Source organism: Camelus ferus, chromosome 17, assembly GCF_009834535.1.
Source record: "Camelus ferus isolate YT-003-E chromosome 17, BCGSAC_Cfer_1.0, whole genome shotgun sequence".
In the NCBI taxonomy this organism is placed as follows: Eukaryota; Metazoa; Chordata; class Mammalia; order Artiodactyla; family Camelidae; genus Camelus; species Camelus ferus.
Genome location: NC_045712.1, coordinates 31,674,986 through 31,693,622, shown reverse-complemented (window position 1 = coordinate 31,693,622; position 18,637 = coordinate 31,674,986). Strand labels below are relative to the sequence as shown.

At 54.6% G+C, this 18,637-nt stretch overlaps 1 protein-coding gene and 1 long non-coding RNA gene across 7 annotated transcripts in view; one reads left to right on the top strand and one right to left on the bottom strand.

The window, feature by feature from the left end:
* CFAP100 (cilia and flagella associated protein 100) overlaps positions 1-4,210 on the bottom strand; it is a 37,130-nt gene extending 32,920 nt beyond the window's left edge. Inside the window, exons 1-2 of the mRNA XM_032459442.1 lie at positions 4,172-4,210; positions 2,154-2,358 (exon numbers count right to left, since the gene is read on the bottom strand). Coding sequence (XP_032315333.1) covers positions 2,154-2,358; positions 4,172-4,210 — 244 coding nt within the window. The remainder of the gene's footprint in view (positions 1-2,153; positions 2,359-4,171) is intronic.
* A 692-nt stretch (positions 4,211-4,902) lies between these two features.
* On the top strand, positions 4,903-15,035 carry LOC116657211. Of its 6 annotated transcripts, none has more exons than XR_004312240.1 (6): positions 4,903-5,251; positions 8,877-8,990; positions 9,079-9,121; positions 10,763-10,804; positions 11,183-11,310; positions 12,116-15,035. It is a non-coding gene; the product is annotated as an uncharacterized LOC116657211 (long non-coding RNA). The 6 variants fall into 6 exon arrangements; XR_004312238.1 differs by lacking the exon at positions 10,763-10,804 and having other exon boundaries at positions 9,076-9,121; positions 12,116-12,284; positions 12,504-15,035; XR_004312239.1 differs by having other exon boundaries at positions 9,076-9,121.
* The last annotated feature ends 3,602 nt before the right edge of the window (positions 15,036-18,637 follow it).

Below are 18,637 nucleotides of genomic sequence, written 5' to 3'. Positions count from 1 at the left end.
CAGCCACCTTGAGCAGGGACCTGGGTGTTGGGGGACGGGTGGGGCTTTCCACAAGGGAGGCTCTGAACACATTTTTGAATTTTGAAATTTTCACCTATTCAAAAACAAATTGGGGGAAAGGGTACAGCTCAAGTGGTAGAGATCACGCTTAGCATGCATGAGGTTCTGGGCTAAATCCTCAGTACCTCCTCTAGAAATAGAGAAAGAAATAAACCTAATTACCTCCCCCAACCCCACCAAAAAACAAACAAAAAAACCCAAACAATAAAATCATTGGGTTGAAAATTTAAACAACAGCAACGAAAATTAGATTAAAAGCTGAAGGCCTGGAGAGTACGCAGACAACAGTGGACGGTGCTGCTCGCCCTGACCCCTCAGCCCAAGCAGCTTCACACGTGCCACCCAGTGGGAGCCCTGGCAGCGAGCCTGCGACTCCGGAGGGGTGCAGTGTTTCACATGAGGGCGTGGCCGGCCGGCACCTCCTCTGCACTCAGCCCAGTAGCCAGGGCTACAGGAGAGCTGGGAGAAGCACACGTCCACTGTGCACCTTCCTCAAGGCCTGTTGTGGGGTGAATTGTGTTTCCCCAAATGAATGCTTTTGAAGATCTGAAATCCTAGCTCCCAGCACCTCAAAATGTAGCCCTGTTGGAAATAGGGTGGCTGCAGGCGTGAGGTCATGTTGGGTAGTGTGCATAGCTAATCTCATATGACTCCCGTCCTTAACAAAAAGGGGGAAATCTGGAACAGACACACATACACAGGTCGAACACCAAGTGAAGATGAAGGTAGAGACTGAGGTGGTGCTTCCACAAGCCACGGACACCAAAGATGCCAGCAAACCCCCAGCAGCTGGGAGAGGGCCTGGGACAGAGTCCCCATCTTGGCCTCAGAGAGGAACCAGCCCTGCCCATGACACCTTGACTGTGGACTTTCAGCCCCCAGAACTGTGAAACCTTAAACCTGTTACTGAAGCCCCCAGCCTGGAGTGGGAGTTTGCTAGAGCAGCCTTAGGAAATAAAACAGAGTTTCTAGGGAGTCCGGTAGACCTGTGACTCCTGCCTCCCGGCCTGATTCGGAGTCATCACGCCCTGAGTTCCACGTAGACCTCACTGCGCCAGCTCCCAGGGTGGCCTCCGAGGCAGAGAGCGCCCACCCCACACGGTACTCACTACTGTAAGTCACGCCCTTGGAGACCTTAGTAGGCAAGATCTTGGACATCAGGGTAGAGGAGGAAGTGCTCACTGCAAACCTTGACATTGGCTAGAGAATTCTGACCTGTGGAGCAACGACACACTGCCTGAGTCAGGCGGTCCCCTGCTCCCTGCTCCCTGCCCCCTGCCCCCAGGGCGGCTGAAAGCAGCTGCTGTTTACTGAGGGCTCAGCTAGTGGGCAACATCTGCAGCTCCTTGCCTCCATCCTCTCTCACGTCCTTGACTGTTTCCACCCGCCCTGCCTAGTCTTTCTGCTCCCAGAGCTCCCACACCCAGATCAGAGCTGAAGTGTCACCCCTTCAGAGAAACATTTTCTCGAGCCCCAGCCGCTCCCATGTGACCTCACTTTGTTTTCTTCTCTGCAATTACTAATATTTGATTTATCACTTAAAAAAATCAGTTTATTGCCTGTCTCCGCCTAGAACGTAAGCTCCGTGAGAATGGGGGCGGGGGGAGTGGGAAGGACGGTGCGTGATGCACTGATTAGCAGCCACGCGCTTATCAAGCGCCCATCGCCACCTTGGCACTTAACTATTTACTTAGAACAGGCGCTTTCACTTTACATAGGAAGAAGCAAAGCAGAGATTCAGCGAGCTGCGCAAAGACACACAGCCAGAAAGGGCCGAGGTTGAGACTCCAGCCCAAGATTCCTTGACTCTAAAGTTTGCACCCTTCCAGCCGCATTCCTTCTGCAGCCTCCACGGAGAGGAATCGGGTACCGGGAGGCACGGGCTAGCAGGGCGGGGGCCTCCTAACACCCCCAGCTGCATGGACCTGGAGGGCTGGGGGGAATGGCTAGATGGATGGGTAAGTGACACAGCCCGTACAGTGCGAGTAAGGAAGGGGGGAGCCTTGCAAAGGGGGCTTGGAGGGGCGCCTTAGGGGTCCCCCCTCGACCCCGCGCGCCACACACAACCCCAGGCCGACCCCGCGCGCACCCACCGGCCCCGCGCTCCTGCGCTTCGCTCGAAGCCTCCGCGCCGGGCCTTCGGTTTACGTCGCCGTGGCAACCGTTCTCCGCCGGGGCTGCGACGTCACAACGGCTGTCAGAGCTCCGGAACGAAGTGCTGGGCCGGGCTCTGTTAACCAGTGGCTGAGGCAGGAGAGCGCACGGTTTTGAGAGGGTTTTCCTCGGACACCACGAGTTCTAACGCGGCTTGGGGAATCCGGAAAATAGGCGAGAAAAGCCAGTACCTTGTTATCAGCAGGTGAGCTTATGAACCGTCGGGAGATTTCCGTGAAGCCTCTCAGAGCAGAGCGTTTCTGTGCTTTGCACAAATGCGCCCACCTCCTGCGGCCGCCGGGCTTCACACGGAGTCACGGCAGAGCCGGGGGCAGAGCTGACAGGCAGGGACGCTGTCTTCGCTTGACTAGCACACACTGCCTCTCACTGGGAATTGTCTTATAATTTTGTGCAATTATCCAAAACAATGATGCATACTCTGAAAAAAGGCCCAGGAATGACAGAGGCTGACCTCTGCGTGTGTTCTGGTCTCTGCTTCCGCTGCGAAAGAAGGAAAACCCTCCTGAAAGCCTGGCCTGCTTTGGAACGCTCAGTCTCAGCCTAACCCATCTAACCGGATGAAAAGTGTGGATGAAAAACATCTCCTGCCATTAAGCAAAGGATGTTTTGGCCATAGAGCCATCAGCCACTGCAGCCCCCTGAAGGGTCTCAGGATGGGAAGGAAAACCAGGACACTGGCCCTAGACAGCCGAGGTGCACATCAAAGGAATGATTTTAATGAGCCCAGACTCTTGCATCTTCCCATACATAGAATAGCGCTAAATTCAGTAACTTGAGATGTCTGGTTTTCTTGAGTTAACAGTAATCTTTGGATGTTCCGTTGTGCTGCTCTGTGTGGTCACAGTCTGCATCCTCTGGGTCCATCTGCCAACACTTCCTAGCCCTGCGCCCCTGGATCCTGGGTAGGTCCAGTGGGTGAGAGAGTGGAGGGCGGGAGACATGGGGGAGCCGGGGCATCTATCCCCTTCCTCTGCTTCCGATGGCTCCTCGCCATGGCTGCCTCAGTGGGCCTGCCATGGTTCCAGCCTGGCCGGGAGCCCTGGCTCCTGGGCCAGAAACATCACCTCCTCCCTGGGCCTGCTGCCTGCTCTTGCTAATTTCTGATGGCTTCACCGTTCAGTCCAATTTTGGCAACTAGTTACTCCCACCATGTGTGTAGCCAGTGCCCTGTATTAAATCCCCAAGGATTTCTGTTTTCCAGATTGAAGCCTGACTGACACCCATGGGACAGAGGCAGGAGACCTTGGTGGCCCAGGGCATAGGGTGGGACATCAGTCCAAGCTGCCTCCAAATCCTAGCTCTGTCCCTCACTGGCTGTGTGACCTTGGGCAGTTTCCTTTAGTGCTCTGAGCCTCTGTTTCTCCATCTAAAAAGTGGGAACAATAATAATGACCTGGGAGGAATGTTGTACAGTTAGTGCAGAACCCAGCACCTAGTTGGGCCTCATAAATGCTGATCTGCCTGTGTCACAGTATGGTCTGAGGCGTGTGTGACTGGGGAGGTCTACAGGCATCCCAGCAGGGTGGCCGTGGTCTCTGTGAGGAAGCTGGGGGTCAGAGACATGAAGCTGTTTGCCCACAACTACAACCCATAGGAGGCAGACCGGGATTCAAACCTAGGCAGTCTGACTCCACAGCCCAGCCTGTTAACTACCATGCGTGCCTCTTCCCACCTGCCTGGGGAGAGACAGTGCTCAGGTGGCTAGGGAGGGCCAGATCATGGGGCCTCGCTGGAGAGGGACTCTGTCGGTTGCTCAGCCAGGCAGCGTCCCTCCCCAGCCCTCCCTGTGTTTGTTGGCCTCTGGTGGCCTGACATCTGGGCCCACATAACTCAAGCTGACTTTAGAACCCTCTCCCAGGTGTGTGCAGCTCACGGAAGCAGATGTGGATGGCCCTGGACACATCCACTGATACCCCTTGGATGTCCAGGGGCTTACAGTGGAAGCAAGAAGGAACAGCCTGCAGCCAGCGGACATGCGGGAGAGTTCTCAGGGACTCCCACTCAGGGCTGGACAGGCACTGAGGTGGTCAGACGCCTCGCTCACCCAGGCCTCTTGCGTCCAGTTCTCCTTTTTCTCCTCCCTCAGCTCCAAGGTTGCAGGACATAAGGAAAGTCTACCCCATGGTGTGCTGTGCTTTTCGTGGGCCACACGGACCACGCATGCCGCTTCTGAGTCACCTACTACGCGTGGCCGTTGGCCACCATTCCAGCTGTGGTCTCCCTGTCTCCGACTGCTGGTGCCGGGGAAGTGGTCAAGTCCTGGAAGGGAGTCTGAAACACCATCCTACCTCCCTCTCAGGGCCCCTCCCCCTCCCACCCCAGTGCCCTCATGGGCCCTTGCAGGGCTCTGGCCTGGCATGATTTTTATGTCACCATTATCAGACTGCTTTCCTGACAGCTCAGGTGGACAGCTCATTTGATTGGCCTCTGGGGAGAGCGCAGGGTGAATAGCGTTAAGGTCTTGGGGCCCAGAGTCAATTCAGTTGCATCACAGAGCATCACGAAGGGTGCACAGGTCTGAACAGGGCCGCAGGGGAGTCGGAGGAGCAGGAAACTGTGAGCCTGAGTACCATCTGTGGCTGGGTGCGGAGTGTGTGGTGGCGAAGGCGCTGGCTTGTGGAGGAGGACCCAGGTGGCCCCAGGAAGAGGCAGGCAGGTGGAGGCCAGGTCACAGAGGGCTGGTCAACCGTCATGGGGGCCTTTCATCACTCGCAGGGATCACAAAGAAGGTAAAACCCGATCAGATCTGCTGGTACGAGGGGATGGCTGGTGCACAGACCGGGTAGGTGTTAGGTGTGGGCGGAGTACAAGTGGGCAAAGCAGCGGGTGCGCGCTGCCTAAGCCACCACTAGGTGTCGTCCTGCACCAGTTTGAGTACCAGTCCTTGGTGAATGCCCTTTCAGCCCAAGAAGACTCACAGGAGGGAACCTTTTGTCCCAGGCAGCGGCGAAATGTTCCGGGTGACGCAGGCTGGTAAACAAGTTCAAGAGAAGCTGCGCCCAGAGCGCACGTCAAGGTGGGAGCGCGCAAACGCGACCTTGGCACGGGGCGAGCCAGGTCCCCGCGGTTCTCCACTCTTGGCCCCGGGGGTGGGAGCGCAGCGCAGGGGTCCCGCTCGCCTACTGCGCCCCGCGGATGAGGACGCGGCCACCATGGGCTCTGTGTCCAGCGGGGGACCCCAGGGCGCCCCTCCGGACTGCTGCGGACTGCTGCAGACTGCTGGGGGGAGAACGTCGGCGTCTGTGCGGCCCCTTCACGCAGATGCGAACGCCCTCACTCTCCTGCCGCCTAGCTAGCCTGTTGGGAAATCAGAAGCTAGTCTCCAACTCCAGCCCCAGCCCAGCGTCCCAGCCTTGGCTCCTCCAATCACTTTTATTCCCAGTCCTGTGTCAGGCTCACATTTTAACTCCATCCTCCCCACACGCTAACCGGAGGCATTTTTACCCCAACTCTGCTGAGCCTTTTAGTGATAACCTCATTTCTAATGCCAAATCCTCATCTTCTGACTCTAGTCAGAGCACCTCTTAAACCAACAGCAATAAAACCTAACCCAACCCCAATCTGAACCAACTCCAAACCCAGCCCTGGACTCGTAGACACTTAAAACACAGAAGAAAAAAAAAAAAACAGACAAAAAATTCACAAGTACGTTGTGAGTGTAGAAAGCCCAGTGACACCAGTGAAGGAGGTCAAAGTGGAGGCTGTGGTGTCCGCCCCATCCTGCATCCCTCAGGGACCCTCAGCTCTGCAGCAGGCAGGCATCCTTTGGGAGATGGGATCATCACACCCACACTTGGATGGGACTTGCTGTTCCAGCAGCCTGTGGAGAGACTGCTTGCTCCTCTCCCAGCCTGGCCATGCCCAGCGGAGCTAGGAGACTTTCCCTCGCAGGCTGAGGAAGCAGTGGCCACGCGTGTCTGTGTGGAAGAGCAGGTCCACTGGAGACTCTGCCCCGCTGCTCCCGGTTTCCCTCTGCCCTTCTGCACACACCTGTACGGAGTGGTCATCTCTATTCAAATCCAGATCGGTGCTGCTGAGTTGCCCTCTGGTTGTGTTTTTTGTTTGTTTGTTTCGGTTTTGTTTGCTGTGCCAATCTCACCTCCACCGATGGTGTAGGAAAATGTTAACTTCTTCCACATTTACCGGCACTGAGTATTATCAGTCTTTCTCATTTTTGCCCATTTGATGGGGAAAAAAATCCCAAGTATCATTTTAATACACATTTCTCAAGGACCTATCTGCATCCTCCCCAACAACTATTAAGTGTTTATTCACCAACTGTTTATTTACACCATATAATAAAAAATCAGCACTTCCCTGCCCCCTTCCCAAATTCTTCTGGGTGCTTCTTCCAGTATCTTTCTTCATATTTCTAAACAATATGTTTAAACTTTGAGTTCTCGATGTATCGGTTTTAGATACACATCAGTCCACTCCCTACTATGGGGGAGATCTCATTTCCAGGCACAACCCGGGAGGTTCTATTCATCAGCCTCCCACTATCATTGATTCAGGGTTTGGGGTCAGTCTTTACTTCACCTTGTTCTGACTACATCAGTATGGGTCCCTTCTGAGACGTCCTTGTACTTTTTCTGTTTTTCCTGAAATTAAACACACCATTTTCCACCTTCATCTTTCCTTTTTTTTGAATTATGAAATATGGAAATTACACAGAAGGCTGTATAAATATTATGTACAATTCAAAGAATAACAATTTTAAAAAGAACAAATATCCAGGTTACAAACCAGACTGCTGCCAGTTCCTCAGAAATCCCCTGGTGTCCCCGTTCTGACCTTTGAGACGTGTGTCCCCTGGCTTTCAGTGTTGTCATCCATGTGTGTATTCTGAGAGAATGTGTAGTCTTGCCTGGCACCTGGCAGGTGCACGTTGTGGGAACCAAGCGTTTGCCCTTATTCTGGGGACCAGCCCTGCCGCTCAGCACTGGGAGGTTTGCCTCCACGGACGCTTGTGCCTGTGGCTCACCCACTTCCATCCCCTCGTGGTAGCATTTCATCCTACGGATACAGCACAGTTTATTGATCTGCTTCATCTGGATTTCGTTCGTTACAAACAACACTCCTAAAACCAACTTTGCTGTGTCTCCTGAGGCACAGATAAGAGAGTTTGTCTTGACTGAGTGAAGCTGCGTGGTCAGAAGACACGTGTCTGTTCTGCTTTCCTGGCTGGTCCTAGACTGTTTCCACGGTGGTTGTGCCAGTGTGTACTTCACCAACACGGATTTTAAGTTCTGTGGGGTCGACGGCCTTGCCAGCGCTCCGGGTTGTCTTGCTGTAATTTCTGCAGGTCTGATGGGACCCCCATCTCACTGTGGGTTTAGTTTGCATGAACCCTTTCCATATGCTTCTTGGTGCTCAGCCTCCCTGTTCCATGAGGTGTCTCTGGAAGTCCTGACTCTTCTTACGGAGCCGCTGTCTTCTCCCTGTCGACTTACAGGAGTTCTCTGTACTGTGGACACTCATCCCTTGTCATATTTGTGTGTGACCAACATCTTCGTTCTCTAAAGATGTTGCAGAGTTGCCTTCACCACATTTTTTGTCTCTAATCCACCTGGAAATTACTCGTGTGCACAGTGTGAGCTGGAGGCTTGATTTCGCTTCCCCCCCACTGGCTAGTGGATTACTGCGGGACCATGTTATTAAAGTCTGTCCTTCCCCCATCTGCACTGTGATCGCAGCCGTGTATGAAGTGTCTATCTATACATACGCCTCCGTCCAGGCCCTGTTCTATTCCGTTGGTCTCATTGCATCCGTTTCATTGAAATGTCATGATCATTCGTTGTTACAGCTGCTCTAAATATCGTTTCCTCGGGGCACAAGATACTCCAGCAGTGCCTTAGGTGTGGGTGTTTCCCTGCGTCGATCCCTCCGGGAACTGCCCGCTCTCCCGCTCTTATCCTGATCTCTCGGCCTCCTGGGTAGTTCTCACGTTAGGACTGCCTTTCCTTCTTCCAGGCAAGAAAATGTCTTCTGCTTCCCTGATCTTTCTGGTTTTGGTGGAAGATTCTTCTAGTGGATTTCTGAGAGAAAGTTGCAGGAGGTAAACTTTAGAGAACTTGCATTTCCAGTCACCTGATTGACAGCTTAGCTGAGTGCAGAATTCCTGAGAGAAGTAACTTTTCTCCTTGGATGTTGAAGGCCTTTTGCAGCCCCCCATGACACATAATATGTCCCACCCCTGATGCTCTTCCAGAGCCTTCCTGCTCTCTGTCAGGACAACCGACCCCTGAACCTCGGCGGGCCTTGGGGACTGCCTTGACGGACAGAAGGTGGCAGAAGTCAGGTTGTAGGACCTCCCAGGGTAGGTCAAGAGCCATGGTAGGGTTTCCTCCTGGCTCTCAGCCCTGGGAACCAGGCTCTGTGCTGCGAGGAAGCCCCGGCCACGTGGAGAGGCTGTGAGTGGGTGTCCAGCTGGTCACCCCAGCTGAGACCTCAGCCAAGACTCAGCATCAGCCCCAGGTGTGAGTGACCAATCTTTCAGGTAATTTCAGCTCCCAGACTTCAAATCATCCAGCTGAGCAGAAGTGTACCGTCCCCGCTGAGCCTACTCAATTGAAGATTTGTGGGCAAAATAAATGTTGTCACTGTTATGAGTCACTAAGGTGTGGGTATTTGTTTCATAGCCTGTGCGACTGCCCCCCACTCCCAGTGCTTCATGCCAGCGACTTGCTAAGCAGCCTTGAGGCTGTGCCGAGGAGTCTGCGTTCCCTGCCCCTGAGGAGATCATGATCTAGTCGGTCAGTTTAAATGAACTTTAAGCTGATGTGAAAGAGAGTGAGTATCCCACACGTTCCCGGCGCCCTGACATCTGTTTGTTTCCAGCAGCACACTTGGATTCGGAGCTCTCCCGAAGGATGGAGGACCAGTGGTGAGTCTGCTTCTCTAGGCAAGTTTGGTCGGATTTGGCTAGTGACCTGGAGGTGACTGGGGGTGGAGGGCAAAGCCCTGGGAGGCCTGTGCTGGCCCCGAGATGTGCTGCAGCCTCCCATGCCCGCCTCACCTCTGCCTACTCGCGCCTGGCACTGGGCGCCCCAAGGAATGCAACCTCTTTCTTCCTCAGCTCGGGCTGGGGCTGTAACTTAGGGAACATTTGTTGAGCTGAGCTGAAGAGCCAGCTCCTGAGACTTCAGGAGACAAGGTCCAGACATAGGGGCCTGGCAGAGCCGTTGGGCTCTGGAACCTTCACAGCTTGGTGACAACCAGAAGTGCAGCTGTAGCTGTGTGGTCAACATGGACCCAGATGAAGCAGGAAGAGGAGGTCACCCAGGGAGGAGCGGGTACTGTGCAGAAGCCCTAGGGAACCCAGAACCGGGCCCAGCCGGGTCCCTGTCTGCCCTGGCGTGAGTCTGAGCCGGTGCTGCTGTTGGTGCCGAGGAGGTGAAGCTTCAGAATGCCTCCTGAGGTTGGGCCCCTGCCCGAGTAGGGTGGGATTACTCCCTGGCCTTCAAGAAAGAATCCTTGAGCACTCGCCAGCAGCTGGGCATGCCTAGAATGCAGCCAATAACAAAAGAGGCAGAAACCCCTCCCCTCAAAGAGCTAACCTTCACTTGGAGAGAGATGGTGGGCAGCCGTCAGGAGAAGAGGTGGCGGGGAAGCCAGGCCTGACAAGCGCTGGGAGGGTGGGTGGGTGTGGATTAGTTCTGGAGGGGAAGGTGCCTTTGGGACAGAGACCATGGGGGTGAGAGCGTGAGCCCACCTCCTCCAGGAGAAGAGGACCAGGCAGAGGGCGCCTCCTGAGGGGAGCCGGATGGGAATCAAGGGAGGGCACTGGGTGTGGCTGGTGAGAGGGAGCTAGAAGGAGGGAGCCAGCATGGATGGACAGCGCCTCCAACGTGCCAGTTTAAATGAATATAAAAACTTCATATATTTCAAAATAAAACACCCAAACCCTAAAAGCTTCCTGGGAATGAGAAAGACTTTTAAAGATTGCAAGCTTCAAATTTACCCTCAAAGACAGCCTCAGAGTGACAGAAACCTTCTGGGAAAGAAGACAAAAGGGTTTCACAACCACTGCATGGGTTCTTCTGCCAGAGGCAGGGGCTGCTGCAGATTCCCAGCCCCATGGCCAAGAGGTTCCTCGAAGAGCAGGCATTTTCTTCTCCATTTCACAGAGGAGGAAAACTGAGGCCCAGAGGGGTCAAAGCCTATGAGGCCACACGGCCAGCGAGGCTCTGAGCCAGGCCCAGCTGCCTGGACACTGCTCTGCCTTCCAGGGGGTCAGCAGCCCCCAGAGACCCTACTGCAGGCCCACCTCCGTCATCAGGCATCCCTCTGGGCAGTGCTCGCCTCCCCCAGGCCACTGGCTCCTTACCGCTCCTGCTGGCCCACCCCTCTCATGAGGGCCCAGTGCTCTGTTTTCTTGACAAAGTCTTCCTTCAGGGCGGGTTTGTGACTTTCCTGCCTGAAAGGTGTGGCTTGTCAAGAGCTGGGGCCCCAGTTCGAGCTGTGTGGCGTGGCCTGGGGGGATTCAACGCACTTCTCTGTGCCTCTGTCTCCCCCTGCACACAAGGACCGTGAGGGGACTGGCTGGAAGAGGCTGTGCAAGAGTTAGGTGAGTCAAAAGGAGCCCAGGGGTCTGTTCCAGATTCACAGGTGGTGCTGCTTTGCCTCAGACCTCAAGAATCTGGACTTGGTCTGGTTCCTCCCTCACGTATCCCATCCCTCCCGTGACGCCCCCACTGCTGTGGCGACACTGAAGCCCCCATTTTGCAGCTGCTCCAGGCTGCCTGCCTCCTCCTCCCTCAAGGCTGCTGCCAGCTTCTCAGCAGGGCCTCTCCCACTGCCCATTCCAAACTGCAGCCCATGCCTCCTGCTGGCCCGTGGGATGGCCTCGCCTCTCTACCTCTCTTTTCTCCAAAGCCTGCCTCCCTTCTGACCTGTCCTGTGGCTTACTGCCTGGGTCTTTGCACTGTTTCATCTCCCCCCGCAGAAGGCAAGCTCCAGAGGGCAGAAGTCTTTGCCTGTGTGTTTGCTGCTGTGGCCCCAAAGCCCAGGCGGCACCTAGCCCCTGGCGATGACTCTGGGTAGTACTGGCTGAACTGTGGATTTCAGAATCAGGTGAGTGTCTCCTGAAATGCAGATCCTCAGGTCCCAGATCAGCTCTTCTGGGGTTGAGGCTTGAGACCGTTTGCCGACCTCCTGCTCTCCAGCTGGGACAGATGCCGGCACATGTTGGAGAGTCATTGCACTCCAGATCCCCAGCGCCCCGTCCACAGACCACATCTGACCTCTGGGGCCCTAGCTGTCTAAGCCCCTGGCTTTCCCTGGCCTTCCCACCGTGGCAACATGCCCAGGGCTGTAGGAGAAACATTTGCTTTTGCAAGAAGTGGCCACAGGCGTGGAAGAAAGTTCTGGCCAGGACCCGGACCAGATAAAGGCCCATGTCCAGGTGGTTGAAGAAGTTTTGATCTTGAGGAAGAAGGGTGGCCTGAGGCTGGAGAAGATGCAGGAACGTCAGCAGAGCAGTCACCCTAAGGGGGTGGCCCTGCAGGGGAGGCAGTGGTGTCTCACCTCGCCCTGCTGTGCCCCTGCAGGAGGAGCAGGAGCTGGGGCAGGGCTGCGGGTGTGCCTGGCACTTCCAGGGTGAGGGGTTTGGAGTCTGTTCACCAGTTCTGCCCAGCTCCTGCACAGGGGAGTGCCAGAGGGGTTGGGGAGTCCCCACCTGCCCAAGCGGAACAACCTTGGAGAGGCTGTTAAGACAGTGAGTGTACACTGGAGTCCATTTTGCTTCTCCGCTCAGCACATCCACGGGACTGGCTGCAGCGGTGGTCTCTGGGAAGGGGAGCAGGGGCAAGTGGCCGGTGGGGACACTGGCTCTTCACTGAGCACCTTTCCTGCTCTTCGGCTCACTTGCTGTGCACAGATTTCACAGAAGACATTGCCTCACTGAAAACAGACGTGTGCAGCCGCTGGGCGCAGACCAACTGCAGTTGTCTCATCTCCTTGCTTATCCTTCAGGAATGAAAGCTCCCAGGAGGGAGACCCTCGCCTCTACCGTTAACCGCTTTCCCCCAGACACTTCCCAGCACACAGTGAGTGAGCAGGTGGACCGTGCATGCAGCCTGGACAGGGCGGTTTTGTAGAGGTGGATTCCCAGGGTGCCCAGCAGGCTTGGTGACCCAGGATGGGGGTGGGACCCAGAGGAGTGGGCAGGGTGCCAGTGAAACAGTCGAACATGCAGGGACTGCTGAGGGCCTTGGGGGTCAGATCTGCAACCCCTTACCTTCCCTGGGCCCTCCCTGCCCTCCCAGCCACCAGCATTGATGGCCTGTGGGGCTGATACCACCTGATGGGAGCCCCGGGCAGAAAGCTCTCCGAAATGCACTGGGAGACCCTGGTCCTGCCTCTAACTGCTGTGGGCTGTGTTCTGGGCACGCCCCTCTTGCAACCGAGGAGTCCAGATAGCAGTACCTGATGTGAGGACTGAGAGGGCAGTGCACACCGCCTTGGACCTGCTGACAGACCAACGGGCAGCTTGCCACTGATAAAAAAAATCATCCCAGACTGTGGGCAGTGCTGCTGGTGTGCCTGTGGACAAGCAGCTGCTCATTCCACGGTGGCTCGTGGTCTGTTACTTGGGACGGTGGCAATGCCTAAAAAGCCACCATCTGCCCCCTCACGTGGGAGCCTCTCCTGAGAACCATTGCTGGTGGGAGAGGCTGTGCACCTGTCTCAGGGTCAGAGAAGGAGAGTCTCCTCTTGCAGGTGGATCATGTGCTGGCCCAGCGCTGCAGGCAGGTGCTGACGAGGAAGGAAGGGCCGGCACCCAGGCCCGACCTCACACACCACCAGAAACACTGAACCAGGATGGTGTGCATGGGTGGGGTGTGACATCTGTGCGCATCCCCACAAGATGTGCTGACACAGGTAGAATCCACGACTGCATCTGGCTGCATAGATAAAGGACTCCTGCAGCTCCAGGAATGTGGGAGTCACATACGTGACCACGGAGTCCATATGCCTGCCAGGAAGAGAAAGATCTAGATGGCTGCAGAGGGTAGAGGGCTGGAAGAGGCCCCGCGCAGAAGAGACACAGCCACCGGTGAAATAAGCAAACACATTCAATCTCTCCGAACATCGAGGGGATGCAATCTAAAACAAAACTGTCACACTGGCAAAAACTGACCGAAAAATTGTCAGTTTTTATGAATTGATATATCCAGCGCTGATGAAGTGCAGGAGATGGGGGCTGGGACTCACTGGCAGCGGGGTTAGACCATCACGGTTTCTGGAGGATGAGCTGGTCACAGACAAGTCAAATCTAACATACCCCTTGGCTCAGAAGTCTCACTTTTCAAGTTTTTCTCTAAGAAACAGGACAAGGAGACGCGGGTACACTGGGGAGATTCATTGCAGTTTTGTTTAGAAGAGTGAAAACCTGGAAGCCACGTAAAAGTCCCTCAAGAATGGATTTGCTAAACAGTGACACAGCCAGCTCTACAGAACTCCAGGCACCTCTTCTAAATTCCTGCTATTAACCTATCATCACTGGCATAGAAAGAAGTGCACACATATTCTCTTTAAAAAGACCCCAGAAGCACCCCAAGTGTCCACTGGTGGATGAGTAGGAAAAACATGTGGTCCATACATACAATGCAATATTATTCAGCCTCGACAGGGAAGGAAATTCTGACCCGCTGCAACGTGCATGAAACTTGAGGACAAGATGCGCAGTGAGGTGAGCCGTCACAGGAGGACGGACGCTGTATGACCCCACTCGTACGGGGGCCCTAGAGGAGTCAGACTTGCAGAGGGGTGGGCGCCAGGGGCCGGCCTGGGGTGGGGGAGTGTGTGGAGTTAGTGTTTAATGGGGACAGAGCTTCAGTTTGGGAAGATGAAAAATTTTAGGACTAGATGATGCTGGTGGTTGCACAACAATGTGAGTGTAATTAACCCCACTGCACTGTACACGTAAGTGGCTGAGAGGGTAACTTCATGTTTTAGCCACAATTTTTTTGAAAAAGCTCTAAAACAGTTTATTTCCATATTTGTAATATAGCAAGAAATGTTAACCGTGATGTGATTATGAATGTTCTTTTTTCTTTTTTGTACCTGTCTATATTTTCTGACATTTTGGGAAGTAAGAACATTAACTTTTATACTAATTTAAAACTATTTTTAAAATAGCGTGCTAAGTTGCACAATCAGACATACAACATAGCCATTTTTTTTCTGGTAATAAAAGTAATATGTGTATTCATTGTAGAAAATCTGGAAAAGTGAAAAACATAATATTAAAGATAATTTGTAATCCCATTACTCTAATGCAAATATTTTGAAAAATCATCCCTGTAAATACTTTTATGTTTATTTCTAGTTTTTTCTATAAATCTATTTTTTCTTCACATAATCATATATAAAGTAATTCCTTTATAGAGTTTTGCGTTCTGCTTTTTTCACTTTAACTTTCATCAAATAGTCTTTTTAAAACCTGATTTAAATAAATAAATGATATTCCACTGCACCAGTGGGGCATAGTTCATTATCACTTTTTCTTTTGTTGGACGTTAGCTGGTTTCCAGTTTTTCTCAATTGTGAGTAATGTTGGGAAGAATAGTACACAAATCTAACTGGGAATCTGATCATTTCCTTGTGATCAGGCTGTAAGAGGAGACTTTGCAACTCCTGAGTGATGCACGTAATACAAGTCTGCATTCTAGGAATGTACCAGCTTAACCTCTTTCCAACAGTGTTGTAACTGTAAATGACCCTCGTCAACTGCATGGAAGGCTACCTTGTTTTCATTTGCGTTTCTTTGATCAGTGGTGAGGTTGGAAATTTGCCGTGGCATGGACTGGCCATTTCCACATTCTGTGAGCGTCTTACTTCACTTGGGCCAGTGTGTCCCTCACTGTTGTGAAGTGAAGAGGAATTCCTCCTGACTCGGGCCAGTGGCGAGTGTCAGGCAGAGTGGCGGATCCCGCTCGATGTCTTCACCTGAGCCCAGCCTCCTGCGAGGACTCCACCTCCATGCGAAGCCAGCCTGCGCGTGCCCATCAGTGGTCCAGTCCCCTCCCCAGCGTTGGATACTTGTGGTTTGACCCTGGGCTCACAGGACAGGGGCCCTGGGGAATGCGGAGGGGCGGGCAGGCTCCGGTTGGCCTGAAGGACCCTTGCTGACCTTGGAGGACTTTAACCGAGCGGGAGTGACTGATTAACCCTGTCACTCGTCCAGGTCCGCGAACTCAGAGGATCGGGCCTGGCTGGGGAGGTGCTTTCCACCTGCTGTTTCTGACGTGAACCCGATTCCTTCCCAGCGGACACTGAGCCCGGCTGTGTATGTTCACAGTCTCCATCTGTCCTTCGATGTGGGTCTCGCACGTGTCCATGCAGCTGGTCAGCCTTGGTTACCTTTTCCATGTCCAGGGGCTCTCTGGCTCTCTGAGTGCTCCTTCCCGTGGTGGCTGGTCTTGTGTCACGGATTCGCTCCCCTCACAGCACAACAGAGGTGCCCGCATCACTGGGAAGCAGCATGGTTTAAGTGAGAGGAGGCTGTCTGGCACGGGGAACCCTGCCTGGCATACGGCAAACCTCCGCAGGGTTGGCTTCTAGCTCCGTGCCTGGTATACAGTAAGCATTTAATGAAGTTACCTATTGTATTAGCCAGAGGATCACAGGCGCTGCTCCAGGAAGGCCAGGAAGGTGAGGAAGTCCTGGGGCCATGTCAGTGGCCTGGGGCGTGCCACCTGCCCCTGGCCTCATACCACAGGTCAGGGAGCAGCTGATTTCACCTGCCTCCCAGAGTCTGTGCCTCAGAAGACCTGTGGGTTCAGACTTCTCCCCGCCCCCCCCCCCAACCCCAGGACACCTCAGAGGCTGTTTTGGCCAAACTCTTGGTGCTGAGGAGAAAACAGAGACCCACAAAGAGTGGTGACTGACTCGGGTCTCTGGGTTCCAGCCCCATGGGCAGAGACACGAACCCTCCCCTCCCACTTCCCCTTCCCAGTGCTGGAGACTGCATATATGGTTGTGAGTCACTGTGGAAGAGGGCAGTGCCCAGCGGAGGGGAGCCTGGGCCCTGACCCAGGCACTGACAGTCAGTGGCTTGGCTTGGTGGAGGCCAGACAGACCCCTCTTGCTCACGAACCTGCTGCTTCAAGTCTCCAAGCTACGCCTCCATCCTGACCCCTCAGTGCCCTGGCACGCCTGGCTTGGCCCGAGGTCTGTGGTCACTGCTTTGACCCGCAGAGCCATGCCTTCTGTCCCTCACACCCCTAACCAGGGTGTCGCAGGCTCTCCCAGAGGTGAGAGGCAAGGACTGTAAGGACCCAGTGACAGAAGTCAGGGGATGAGTGATGGCCAGGTGTCCCTGCCCGAGCTGTGCTTCAGCCCTCTCCTGCTCCGGAGATTTGCCACCCCACTCTTCCCCTGTTCCCACCTTGTCCGGGGGCCCTCTCAAGATCCTTCTGCTGACCGCCCCTTCCCGGGGTCTCAAGCCTTCTCCAGGAAGCAGCAGACTTCCCACTACCTCGTTATTTTGGGGGGTGGAACCTGGGCACCACCTCCTGCTGGCTGTGGGATCCTGAGTAGTGACCTCCCCATGCCTCTGTTTTCCCATCTGTAAAATGGGCTTAGTAGGAGAAGAATGATGAGGATTAAATAAAATCATGTGTCTGAAGAGTGCAGCACAGCTCTGGACTTGCTTCCTGACCCCCTTTACCAGGGGTTCCTGCTCTGTTCAGCAGTGGTCCGTTAAGTTGTTCCTATGCCAAGTTGCAGAGCATTCCCAAGGAATCCTTCCTCCTCTGGCAACTTGCTGGGGCGGCAGCCAGCTTCGATGAGAACCCCTTTCTGTTACATAGAGGTTGTGTAAACCCTGCACCGACCACTTTGGGGTCAGGTTGGAAGGACTGCTCCAGGTGGACTGCAGGGTGGTGTGATGCCTGCAGTCCACTTTGCTGCGTCCAGCTATTCTGGCTCCATCCTGTTCCTTAGGGGAGTTCACCTGTTGGTGGGAGGGGTACAGCTTGACTGGGACGAGCAGTGGGGTGGAGCAGGGATGCACGGTGTCCAGGAGCCAATCTTGGCAGCCTGGCAACAAGGAAAGGAAGCAGGGTCTGGAATGAGGTAGGTGTGAGTTCCAGTTCTGCCTTTGCACTGCATTTGATGTGTGACTTTGGGTGAGATGCTCCACCTCTCTGGCCTCAGATTTCTCTTCTGTAAAACAGGGGAGGGTCGACAAGGGCATGGCTATGCATGTGTCACAGCACTGGGCCCAGCGCACAGTGGGCCCTGACTCAGAGCATATGGCTGTGAAGTGCCCAGCACAGGCCTGGCCTATGGCAGGTCTAACCGGGAACTAGCTAGGCTGCTTGAGAGCTCTTGCTGTGAGGCACAGAAAGTTCCTTCCTCCCCTGTGGTGGGTGTCGGCAGGAATCAGACGACTAGGAAGGTCTGAACACTGTGATTGGCGCTGCTGCCACTGTGATATGATTCCTCAAATGAACTGGAGGGACGAGGAGCAGAGCCTCAAGCCCCGTCTGCCTGGTTGCCTGGCTCTGGTGTCAGGGATGAGCCGATGTCCACCCGACTTCGGGGGGCTGCACTGCACTGCAGCCTCCCTACCCCTCCTTCCAGCTCTGCTGGGCACTGCCCAACATGGCAGCACCAGCCACACAGGGAGCCTTACTGACAACAGGGACATAGGGAAGGCCCGCCCAGACACCCTTCCCTCCACCAGCTGGCTGTGCAGGGCTAACAGGTTGACTGAGACATGACCCAGCCCTCAAGAGCTCAGCTGTCCGTTTGTCACATGTTAATCAAGGCCCTTCAGGTGCAGGAGGGTGTTGTGAAACCAAGACACACGTGTCCCCTGCCTTCACAGGGACTCAAAGTAATACGGGCTTAAACAGCAAGACTTTTTCTGTCCTTGAAAGCCCACGCTGGAGGGGCAGCTCTGCTCTGTGAGGCTGTCTGGGTCTGGGTTCCTTCTACTGTCACTGCCCATCCTGGAGGCGCTGCCCTTGTCTGCCTCCTGCGCTGTAGCCAGCATGGAGGAGGGACCAGGAAGGAGGCCGCCCTCCTCTTTGTGGGGACTTGGAGCCGCAGCCCTCATTTCAGCACACAGCCACTGCAGGGGAGGCTGAAACTGCAAGTCTGGGCTCTGCTGGACACAGGGATTTCTGGGACAGGGAGAACAAGCCTGTGAGGACTTTGTAAGCGAGCACACACTCAGTGGATCAGTCCCGAAAGAGGCTCTGAAAAAGCAGCATGTGGTTTTGGGAGAGCAGAGACCAGAGGTGAGAAAGGTTTCCCTGAGGACGCAGCATGCGAGACGTGATATGGAGAATACAGGAGCTCATGGGGAAGGAGATCAGGGTGTCCACACAAAGGCAGCAGTGGGTGCAAAGGCCCTGCGGTCAGAGGAAGCACAGTGCACTCAGGA